Source organism: Bicyclus anynana, chromosome 26 (assembly GCF_947172395.1).
Source record: "Bicyclus anynana chromosome 26, ilBicAnyn1.1, whole genome shotgun sequence".
NCBI lineage: Eukaryota > Metazoa > Arthropoda > Insecta > Lepidoptera > Nymphalidae > Bicyclus > Bicyclus anynana.
This window is the reverse complement of record NC_069108.1, coordinates 7,960,247-7,972,690: the sequence shown is the minus strand read 5'-3', so window position 1 is coordinate 7,972,690 and position 12,444 is coordinate 7,960,247. Positions and strand designations below refer to the sequence as shown.

At 38.1% G+C, this 12,444-nt stretch overlaps 1 protein-coding gene across 1 annotated transcript; it reads left to right on the top strand.

Annotated features, from left to right (window-relative positions):
* Positions 1 to 528: 528 nt before the first annotated feature.
* Positions 529 to 7,868, top strand: LOC112057083 (zinc finger protein 729). The gene is made up of 5 exons (XM_024097576.2): positions 529 to 732; positions 1,740 to 1,854; positions 2,477 to 3,262; positions 4,291 to 4,551; positions 7,478 to 7,868. The coding sequence occupies exons 2-5, from the start codon at positions 1,760 to 1,762 to the stop codon at positions 7,842 to 7,844; spliced, it is 1,509 nt and encodes a 502-aa protein (XP_023953344.1). The 5' UTR covers positions 529 to 732; positions 1,740 to 1,759; the 3' UTR covers positions 7,845 to 7,868.
* The last annotated feature ends 4,576 nt before the right edge of the window (positions 7,869 to 12,444 follow it).

The window sequence follows — 12,444 nt, the reverse complement described above, 5'->3', positions numbered from 1 at the left end:
CACGAGTAATTTTTACACAGCTTATCAAACACATCGCTTGGACTATTCTTAAATTATAAACACAGAATATTCGATCGATCGATGTTTTGCTGTTCCTTCAAAAGAATCTATTATTTTTAGAGTTTTTTTTTTAGAGATTTATTAAATAAATTTGATATAATTAAGATAGCTGGCGGCTCGAGATCGTTGTGCTTGGAGGACCATGCAACAGGTAATCAAGATAGATATACTAACAAACGATTCGTAACTTCATCTTTTAGTAAACTAGAAGTTATTGCTATTTTTTACGCCATGCAACTACGCAAACCAGTATTTTTAGGGAGCTCTTTACACGACGAAAACGGTAACAATATACTGTTTCTATGAATCATCGATAGAAACAGTTTTTATAAACACGTTAGATCTTGATCTTATACTTTTGACAGAGGGGTAACGTTTAGCGAGGCAGGTCCTAAGGTAATTGGTCTGAGGTTTTAGGAGAATAATATAATATTTTAGTCTGTATTCTCAATCTCAACTCTGTTCTGTTCTGGTAGTCTGTGGAGTGTCTGTGGTCGAAATAAAATGGCGGTGGACAGAAATTTTTAGAAAATAATTGCCTGATCTGTGACCATAGTAGTCAAATAATTTAATTTAATTTATTATTTCAATTACTAATTATGATTATATTTTATTTAATTGTTATGTAGAAGTAGAAAATTATAAATAAATTTTAATTAATATATGAGTGAGGTACGTAGAACTTCCTTATTTTAGAATTTTTCATTTAATTTTACAAACGGCTATGGAAAATTATGAAATATATTTTACCTTTTGTTGGTTTTGATGTCAACTGATGTAGTTAAAAACCCAGGATTATTATCCAGATGAGGTTAATTTATGATGTTACATGTTTTTCAAAATTGGCTGAGTTGTAGATAATAATGTCATCGATTAAGCACATAAATTCTAGTAAGAAAAATCCCAATAACGTATTTTTTTTTATGGTAGCCTGACTCCGGTTCGAACCCAGGACCTCATTTTTCCGTAGCCGAACCAGCTTACCACGGAACCATTGAGGTAGATGTGGGCTTTTTAACTCACAATCTCGGGGGCGCCCGGACTGATAAACACCAAACAACTTTCCGAACGGCCCTCTAAGCCGAGGTCCGAGTCTCAGAGGAGACGCCCATAAAGAGTCGCTTTACCCATATTCTCTGCTTCTGCCTTCGGGCCCCATCAGGCGATGCTTTTGCGCTCGCCCAAACCCCTGGGTGACGTCGCTGAGGTCCCATAACCTACAACACTTACACAATCAGAAAAAAAGCACATAAATTCGTTGTAGCGTATAAACATTCAAGTTACTATGCTCATATAAAGTTCTGGGTTTGAGACCTGGGTTGGGATTCTAAATAGAAACTGCAACCCTGAAGTGGGTAATTGCTGGCGTCACTCTGTTTTGCGAATTTTCTTAATTCTCTATGTGTGCGAAGTCTGCCAATCTGCATTGGGCTAGCATAGTGGATTATTTGCCTAACTTTTGAACGATGGTGTAGGGTTAAGGATGTCCTTGAAAGTTAACCAACACTTCCCTTCTCTTGCGTTGTTCTCCCTACCTAGCCAAATTTGGTATGATCCTAGTAGAGAAGCTTTGGATACCATTTCTATAATAGATCTTGCTGCCTTTGTAGTGAGGCCAAGGTTTTTACGCAAGTTAATAAAAAGATTTTGCTATTAAATAATTTTTTTCCTTTTTTCAGATTAAATAACCATATAAAATATGGCAGTAAGTATGAGGTCTCACAACTCTTATGTAGAACTCACAAAACACAGGACTGAGGCTTGCGACTTCTGTGAGAGGACATTTAAAAACAGGTGGGTTGTTAAATATGAACATTGAAAAATAGGCGGGTTGTTTAATCTGAACATTTAAAAACAGGCGGATTGTTTAATCTAAACATTTAAAATTAAAATCAGGGGGTTTTTAGTAAGAAAGCAATCTAGAATTAAATGGAAACTATTTTATCAATAACTAGCTGATCTGGTGAAGCTTCGCTTTGACTTATGTGCATATCTTCCCTACCATACCCCTCCTCTACCCCAAGAATCCTATCCCTGTCTCCTGATTCTAAGCTACCTCTGAACCAGTTTTCAGCCAAATCTGTCCAGCTGTTAATGAGTTGAGTGCCAACTACTTTTTTATGATACTTACATTTTATATTAACATAAGCTGACGCCGCGCGGTTTCACTCGCGTGGTTCCCGTTCCCGTAGAAATACGGGGATAATATATAGCCTATAGCCTTCCTCGATAAATGGGCTAACACTGAAAGAATTTTTCAAATCAGACCAGTAATTCCTGAGATTAGTGTGTTCAATCAAACAAACAAACTCTTCAGCTTTATAATATTATTATAGATAACTTAATAATATCAATTATTATTGAAGATTTTTTTTTTGTGCAAAGTATTTAAATCAGCAATTCTTTCTCATTTCAGATTTGAGAGTATAATACACAACGCATCACACATTATTATACCGCTGTTGAAGCAGAACTACCACCAATGCGACATCTGTCTCCATCATTTTTCATCACAGGAAGAATTGTACCATCACCACAGAAAGAAACACCAAAACACAGAGATTGAAAATAAAAAAAATAACAATACCAAAAAAATTAAGTTGGAAAATTCTGATCCAGAACACAATTTTAACTATAAGGACAGTGTGCATGACATTAACAATGATTTAAGTAGAAATGATAGAAAAGTAATCAAAACTGAAAATGATGGTAAATATAATAACAAATCTATTAAAAAGGAATTAAAAACTGAATGTATGCATAGTAATGTATCTGAAAATATTCATAATGATTGTAATAATGAAGGTGAATCTATCAAAAATAGATTAATATTTGAAGATGATGATGATGATTCGTTTGGTAAGAACACATTAACAGACATAACTGAATGTAAAGTTAAAATGTTAAATGAGCCGTTAAACCAACCTGGTATCCAGAATATAAAACCAAATGGCAATCATGGAATAATGAATATACCAGATGTTGATAGAAAATGTGATTCAGATGATTATGATTATGACAATTTTGTCATCACAACACCACAGCAGTCTCACAAATATGACAATATGAAGCTCAAAATCCATGATACACAGAATTTTGATGAAATTGACCAGGAATTTGCTCATAAAAGTGTACATTACACCGATCTAGTCAGGCCTGGTATATTCAAATGCAGGTTTTGTTTAACTACATTCCCAAATAGGTGAGTTGCTATATATTTACTAAATGACCCGTTTCCGTGGGAATACGGGTATATAATATAGCCTATTTTGTCATGATAGGGTACTTCAAATTATACGTGAAGCTATAAGCCTTTCAGTAGCTAGATTTCAAAAAGGATTGACTACAAATAAAAGACAAATTAACTTCGTCAAAGCAGATTCAATAACAAAATCATCTAGTAAGCCTTACTCAAACCTAGATTAGACTTTGTTAATGGATACGTATGAGAAACATTATAAAATCTCAGTGGATGTCGCTATTTCGAAATCTAAACCAGACATTTCCCTTTTGTCCAAACAAACAAAGCGAATAGTACTTGTAGAGCTTACTGTGCCGTGGGAGGCTAGCATTCCAAAAGACGACAATATAAAAGTGAATAAATATTATGACCTAACAAATGTACTAACTAAAAATGGCTATGTAGTTAGTAGGTAGCAAAATCTCTCTACAACTTGCTTAAAGACCTTGGCCTTTCTAGAAGTGCAGCTAGTTCTATATTAGAACGAGTATTCAAAGCTGCTCTAAATCTTACAAAATTTGGCGGCAGGGAGAACAACAACTGACAAATAATGTGGCTTTTTAGTGGTAAACGAAATTTCAAAATTGGTTCAGTAGATTTGGAGATCTGTGCCGTCTTAAGAATCACTGCCTTCTGTATCAGACCCTTGATCCCTTGATCGCAGTGGATTTACAAAACTGAGGTCCTTTTGATTAAGATTTTTTTATTTGGTCCAGGTCTGGCTGTTGAAAGATTTCGGCCGTGGCTAGTTACCACCCTACTGGCAAAGACGTACTGCGAAACAATTTAGCGTTCTGGTACAATGTCTTGTAATAAAAAGTGTGTGGATTTTCATTCTCCTCCTAACAAGTTAGCCTGCTAAAATTAAAAAAAAAAAAGAATGTTCGTCAGAACGCACCGTAGACTGTTCGATAAAATCTTTTAGTATTTTTCTGTTATGTAACATGCAACATTATCAGTAAATTGAATGCATATTAATAATCTTTCAGATTACTCGTAATACAGCACGAGACAACGCATATCCACATACAGCAGCCCCGTCCCCAACTGTGCACGTACTGTGACAGGTACATTGCGGGCAGATACGTAAACCTGTACCGGCACATCCGGAGCCAGCACCCCGGGGCTGACCTGCACAAGAAGCACCAGACCCGCAGGTGCAAGAAGTGTGGGCTGAAGTATCGGAAGCATCTGAGCCACATGAGGAATTACCATCCATATGACTGCGAACAATGTGGGAAGGAGTATAGGTATTAATTTATTTACTATGGCAAAAGTCAATGTACACTGTCAACCTCAGACCAATTATAGAAGGACCTGTATCGCACTCATAGTCACTAACAAAATTGTCTGTCATTTTCTGAGGTAAATCTTTTAGATTTGGTATATATCTGATACTAAACTAGAATTTTTTGCCCGTATTTTACACAATTCAATTACACGAAAAGGTATTTTTACGGAGCTCTTTAACCGAGGAACACGATTACAACTATTTAACATCGATTCTATAGAGACAGTTTTTATAATCGCATTAGATCGTTGATCATATACTTTGACAGAAAAATAACCCCTTCTATTTATGTCCCTTGATTACAATCTCACCGTGATAGCCCCGTGGATATGACCCCTGCCTCCGATTCCGGAGGGTGTGGATTCGAATCCGGTTCCGGGCATGCACCTCCAACTTTTCAGTTGTGTGCATTTTAAGAAATTAAATACGTGTCTCAAACGGTGAAGGAAAACATCGTGAGGAAACCTGCATACCAGAGAATTTTCTCAATTCTCTGCGTGTGTGAAGTCTGCCAATCCACATTGGGCCAGCGTGGTGGACTATTGGCCTAACCCCTCTCATTCTGAGAGGAGACTCGAGCTCAGCAGTGAGCCGAATATGGGTTGATGACGACGATTATTATTTATTATATTAGTCAATGTATATTTCATTATTCTTAACAAGTTAGCACTTGACTACAATCTCACCATAGACTATTATGTAACTCGGTGTACCATTCAAGTAATCAGTCACTACATTGTTTTTCATCGTATTTTCGTTTTTGCAATTATCTAATGATGAGTTTTCAAGGAAAAATTACACAATAATTGTCATTTTAGAATTTAAACTATCATGATTGTTATTCATATTAATCTATATATATAAAAGAAAGTCGTGTTAGTTACTCCACTTATAACTCAAGAACGGCTGAACCGATTTAGCTGAAAATTAGCAGGGAGGTAGTTTAGAGCCAGGAGATGGACATAGGATACTTTTTATAAAAAAAAAATAAGTCTGGTTTTCCTTCCTGACGCTATAACTCCAGAACGCAGGAACCGATTTCCACGGTTTTGCATTCGTTGAAAACGTCTCGGGCTCCGTGAGGTTTATAGCAAAGAAAATTCAGGAACAATTTCAACGTAAGGTAAAGGTAGGGTAGGGTAGGGGTAGGGGTAGGGTAGAGGTAGTTGAAAGTTTACATCGAGTTTCGCGCGGACGAAGTCGCGGGCGTCCGCTAGTTGATTATAAAACACGGCTAAAACTCACGTGATATTAGGTCGGAGTGATGTGTATTGTTTAAGTATATTTATTTATTATTTATAAAAAAAAAGAAGAAAAAGAAGTATTCCCGACTAGTTTTGAACCCATACGGGGCCCTTAGTCATGAGCTGGTTCTTGCATTTGCACGCGCTGCTGCTCGCATCGCGCGCTGGGAGAGGGGTTGAGTGGTGGGGAGTGAAGGTTCTGTTACACTCTCCGACGGTTCATTGATGTCATCTTCATTAGACTCGTCTTCTTGTAAGCAATGATTATGACTAAGGGCCCTGTATGGGTTCGAAACTAGTCGGGCATACTCCGACCTAATATCACGTGAGTTTTAGCCGAGTTTCACAATCAATTGTCATTTTATGTAAAGTTAGTCTAGTAGTGGCAGGCAGTAAAGTTATTTTAACGAAAAACTGATATTTACGTAATTTTGTTGAAATATTCATGTTAAACGATTTTTAAAACAAAATATCAATGCCGCTTGATGTAAAATGACGTAGTCAAGGTAATTTCGTAGAAATAACTAAATTAGATGATCACAAAAACGAAAATACGACTAAAACAACCCCATCTTACTTAAAAGGCAATTTGAACTTTAATACCATAAAATAAAGTTCCAGTGTTAGTGGGGAAGTTCTGGGAAGGCTAAACAATTGATTGACGTTAGTGTAAGGGTAGGGTAGTTGTAGGGTAGGAGTATGGTAGGGTAGCGTTGGGTAGGTAGGATAGGCTACGTATAGAGTGGGAGTATGGTAGTGTAGGTTTGGGTAGGTGGGATAAGGTAGGTGTAGGGTGGGAGTATGGTAGGGTAGGAGTAGGGTAGGTAGGATAGGCTACGTATAGAGTGGGAGTATGGTAGTGTAGGTTTGGGTAGGTGGGATAAGGTAGGTGTAGGGTAGGAGTATGGTAGGGTAGCGTTGGGTAGGTAAGGTAGGGTAGGTGTAGAGTGGGAGTATGGTAGGGTAGGGTTGGGTAGGTGGGATAGGGTAGGTGTAGGATGGGAACATGGTAGGGTAGGAGTAGGGTAGGTAGGGTAGGGTAGGAGTATGGTAGGGTAGCGTTGGGTAGGTAGGATAGGCTAGGTATAGAGTGGGAGTATGGTAGTGTAGGTTTGGGTAGGTAAGGTAGGGTAGGTGTAGAATGGTAGTGTAGGTTTGGGTAGGTGGGATAGGGTAGGTGTAGAGTGGGAGTATGGCAGGGTAGGGTTGGGTAGGTGGGATATGGTAGGTGTAGGGTGGGAGTATGTTAGGGTAGCATTGGGTAGGTAGGGAAGGGTAGGTGAAGAGTGGGAGTATGGTAGTGTAGGTTTGGGTAGGTGTAGAGTAGGGAAGGCGTATGGTAGGGTTGGGTAGGTGTAGGGTAGGGTAGGGTTGGGTAGGTAGGGTAGGTGTAGGGTGGGAGTATGGGGTAGGGTTGGGTAGGTGGGATAGGGTAGGTGGGATAGGGTAGGTGTGTAGGGTGGTAGTAAGGTAGGGTAGGCAGGGTAGGTGTAGAGTGGGAGTATGGTAGTGTAGGTGTGGGTAGGTAGGGTAGGGTAGGTGTTAATACGAACGTACGATTATTATTTGTTGTAGGTATTAATATGAAAATCAGTGCGTGCTAAAAGCGTGTCTTTAGTTTTTTTTTCAATTTTTTTTCAGTCAATCGGAATCCGCACAATTGAGAAAGCACATGGAAACTTGCAGTACACACAATGTATCATCAAAAATATTGAATGTATGCGAATTGTGTGTCAGTTTCATGAAATTCGCAACGGGTGTGAAATACGTGTCATTAGGTAGCACCCCTAACCGACCGGGGGTGAGGTACCCCTGCTCTACGTGCGGGAAGCAATACTTCGAACTGCAAACCGTGAAGCGAGAAAAAGTTTACAATCTCAACAGCCTGCTCAATAAATCAAAGAAGCCGATGTCCAATGAAGAGAGACTCAAGAAGTTCCAGCATAGGTTGAAGAAAATAAATCTGTTGAATAAATTCTACTTTGTCTTTTTATTTACCTGCCTTTGACTGTTTAAACCAGAGGTTCCCAAACTTTTTGTGTCGTAGATCCCTTACCATGTTTTTCCATGTTGGGTAGACCCCCTACTTACCTTATTGATTTCCTGTTTTCTAACTGTAGTGAAGTTTAGTGTTAAAAATGATGATGAGATAAGGGAGATGAAATATAGCATATTTCATCCCTCTTATCTCACGGAAAAATATAGTCCGCTCTTAGATCTCTTTAATCCAGTCCTTACAGTAGTATCACTGTAAAAATGGAGTAACTTCTCCCGTTTTCCCAACATTTCCCTTCTCTGCTCTGCTCCTATTAATCGTAGCGTGATGAAAAGTATACTATAACCTGCCCAGGAGTATGAGGAATAATTGCACCAAGTTTCGTTAAAATCCGTCGAGTAGTTTTTGTTTCTATAACGAACATACAGACAGACAAAAATTTTGCTGATTGCATTTTTGGCATCAGTATCGATCACTAATCACCTCCTGATAGTTCATCATCATCTCCTTACCCTTATCCCACTTAAGTGGGGTCGGAAAAATATGTCAATCTTTTCCATTCGTCTCTATTACTCGTCAACTCATCATCCACTCCTTTTACACACATGTCCTCTTTCACGCAATCCAACCATCTCTTCTTTGGCCTTCCTCTCCTCTTATGACCTTCCACTTGCACATTCAACATTTTTCTAGTAATATGACTTTCCTCTCTACGCATTACATGTCCATACCAAGCTAACCTTCTACTCCTCAATTTTTCTGTCACTGGCGCCACCTTCAGACTTCCTCTTATATACTCATTCCTTATTTTATCTATTCTTGTCACACCACACATCCATCTCAACATACGCATTTCGTTCACATGCATTCGTTTACTATCCGTCCCTTTCACCGCCAACATTCTGATCCATACAGCACGACAGGTCTTACAACCGTTTTGTATATTTTACCCTTAAGTGTAAGAGGCATTCGCGGGTCACATAGTACACCTGAGACCTGTCGCCATTTCATCCATCCCGCATTCATTCTACTTTTTACGTCTCGGTCCACATTGCCATCGTTATAGTTATTTTAGAAATATATTTCATGTACAGAATTGACCTCTCTACAGATTTATTATAAGTATAGATATTGTTAATATTTTATCATTTATTTCTAATTTATAATATTATAAAGTTGGAGAGTTTGTTTGATTGTTTGCTTGAACGCGCTAATCTCAGGAACTGCTGGTCCGATTTGAAAAATTCTTTTTTTTTTTTTTTTTTTTTTTATTTATTTTGTACCAATAATAGTAACACACAAAAGTAAAAAAGAAAAACAGTGAACAAGGAAACACTTATCTCTATAAGAGATCTCTGCCAGTGACCCTTGGCAGTGGGAGAGATTTTAAACAAAAGAAATGGATAGGTACAACAGAAAAAAAGTGAGAAAACATATTATACTTAATACATAAATAATAAAAGTAAATAATATTAAATACATTAAAAATAACACTAATAAATAAATTGAAATAAATATATAAATTATAACAGTACATATCAATACTATATATAAATAATAACTAAATAAATACATATATACATACATACATATAATATATCTATGATGATAAAGAAAGATAGTGTTCACGAAGTCGATGTTTGAAGGTATCAACAGATGGGTTTTTTTTGAAAATGGTATCAGGTAGTGAGTTCCACAGACGCGCTGCGATAACTGAAAAAGATTTAGCACAAAAAACAGTGTTATAGGGAGGCACAGATAGAGATTTTAATTTTACACACGAACGCACCGGTCTGAGACGGCGTGGGGATTCGCGGAAGAGCTCCCGCAAGTAGGAAGGAGAAGAGGTGTTTAAGATTTTGAACAGCGTCGTGAGTATATGGATATTCCGGCGATGACGAATAGGGAGCCACTTCAGTTTATTACGGAAATAAGAAATACGGTCGAATTTGCGCAATCCGTATATAAATCGGATGCACAAATTCTGAAGTCGATCGAGTTTGTCGAGTAGCTCCTCTGTCGCATCTAAATAACAAACGTCAGCGTAGTCAAGAATAGGAAGGAGAAGGGATTGGGCAAGTAAGATTTTAGTACGTAAAGGAAGAAAATTTTGGAAACGCTTAAGGGAATGAAGCGAAAAATGGATCCGCCTACTAACCTCATTTATGTGGCCAGACCACGATAAGTTACAGTCAATTTTCAGCCCAAGATTTTTTGCTGTATTTGATAAGGGTATTGGTGTGCCGTCATATACTATAGGAGATAAATTTTTAAAATGAATACGACTCCGTAATTGTCGACCTCCTATAATCATGGCCTGCGACTTTCCAGGATTTACAAGTAGGCCATGTGCATCAGCCCATTTCTTGACATTTTCCAAATCCACATTAACAATATCCACTGCCGAAACAAGATCCGTGACAGAAGCATGCCTATATAGTTGCAAGTCGTCTGCATAGAGGTGATAGTGAGAGGATATTACTTTGGTGATTTGATTTATAAAAATGGAGAATAAGAGAGGAGACAGGACTCCACCTTGGGGTACGCCAGCCGAGATGTCTGCCCACTCAGAAAGAGTTTCATCAAAGCTGACTCTCTGCCGTCGGCCAAAAAGATACGACCTGAACCATTCAATTACAGGCGGTGAAAGGTTTAAAGAGTGGAGAATGCCGAGGAGAACATCAAAATCCACCGAGTTAAACGCATTGCTAAAATCAAGAAGTATGAGTACAGTCAGATTCTTGTTGTCCATAGCAATGCGAATGTCCTCGGTGACCTTGAGAAGTGCGGTGGTGGTGCTGTGCATTGGACGAAAACCAGACTGGTATGAACTCAAAAGATTATTGTGACAAAGGAAGAAGGAGAGTTGTCTAAAAACGGCATTTTCTAAGATTTTTGAGATAATGGGCAATATAGAAATAGGTCGATAGTCCGAGAAAGAGGAAGGGTTAGATATTTTAGGTAAAGGGATAACATGGGCTAGCTTCCACGCGGTAGGAAAACATTTAGAGGTCAGGGAAAAATTTAGCACATGGCTGATAATTGGTGCTATAGCCTCACTGATGAGGCTAAGCATGTCTCGGCTTATGCCATCACACCCAACGGCTTTTGTGGAGATGTTGCGGATTGCTTTTTTAACTTCATCAACTGTGATATCCTGAAAGATGAAGTCATCGCAATTGTGAATAACACTAGCCAAATTTTGAAGAGTTTGGGATTTAGTTGAGGAAGGGATTTTGATTGGAGGGGAGGAAAAGTGTTTATTTAGGGAGTTAATGTCTACAGAAAGTTTGCAGGGAACAGATGATTTCCCAATTCCTTGAGAATTGAAAAACCTCCAGGATTGTGAAGATGAGGATTCTTTGATAAGGGAAAAAATATAACGGCGCTTGGCATCTCTGCACATCCTATTGCAGCGATTTCGCAATCTCTTATAGGCAGCTACATTGTCATCGCTGGGATACTTTTTACAAAGACCTTTTGCTTTGTTTCTTTTAGCCATGAGCTTTTTAATTGTCGGAGTAAGCCAAGGGGCCGGAAAATGTTTGACTCTTATACGTTTAATAGGTGCATGTGAGTCAAATAATCGTATAAGAGTCGAGCTAAGTATTCCAACCTTGTCATCTACAGACGATGCACTGTACAAAGGTGACCAGTCGAGTTTTGATACATCATCATTAAAAGAGGCAAGATCAATCCCCTTGTAATTCCGTCGCAGAATAATCTTACTTTTACGTCTAGGTAATGATAAATTATAACTTAAAAAAAGGAGGTCATGGTAAGAAAATGGAGCTGTTAATTGACCGTGGACAAGAACTTTATCAGGTTTGGAAACAACAATGAGGTCCAGTAGAGATGGAGTGCAATGCGGGGAAAAATGAGTAGCAGAAAGAGGTAGAATTTTCAGGTTCATTGAAGATATAATAGACTTCAATTGTAGAGATCGGTGGTCATTTTTCAATAAACAAGTATTTAAGTCTCCCATGATAATTATGTGTTCATAGGAAGGGCTCAAATCGTCGAGTATATTATCGAACTCATTAAAGTAATTAACATTCATAGAAGGACTGTAGACAACCCCAAGAAGAACTTTGGTATGATGAGAGGAAATTTCTATAAATAGGTACTCAAAGTTCCCCGAGTAAGTACTAGGCGACTGAGTGATCACGGTAAAAGTGATGTTATCTTTGAGGTACATGCATACACCTCCTCCGCGTTTGCAGTTTCTGTCATTGCGAATTAGTGTAAAACCTGGAAGGGTGTATAGAGAAGTAGGAAGGGAAGGTTTTAGCCAGGATTCAGAGATCAGAATTCCATCCACCTGAACGTCACTAAAAGATGCGAGAAGATCAGAAAAATGTGCCGGAATACTCTGTGCGTTAATGTGTGCAAAATTGAGACAGTGAGAATTATTTACTAGGAGAGATTTCAGTTTGGCATCCAGCGCACCTGTAGAACAATCACTATTGAACGATAAACTACTGGCAGCACTATGAAACTCTTCGTTGTCAGAAGAACAGGAAAAATAATCATCATTAATAATATCAGTAAAATCTATCATTATTAATAAAATATATAATATAATATAAGCTAATAAACTAAAAAAATATAA

Bases quoted from the DNA above. Each gene is read 5' to 3' on its own strand.
- LOC112057083 (XM_024097576.2), top strand. From the start codon at position 1,760: ATGGCAGTAAGTATGAGGTCTCACAACTCTTATGTAGAACTCACAAAA. The intron at 1,855-2,476 runs GTGGGTTGTTAA...TTCTCATTTCAG, and splicing joins GAGAGGACATTTAAAAACAG to ATTTGAGAGTATAATACACA. The intron at 3,263-4,290 runs GTGAGTTGCTAT...ATAATCTTTCAG, and splicing joins TTAACTACATTCCCAAATAG to ATTACTCGTAATACAGCACG.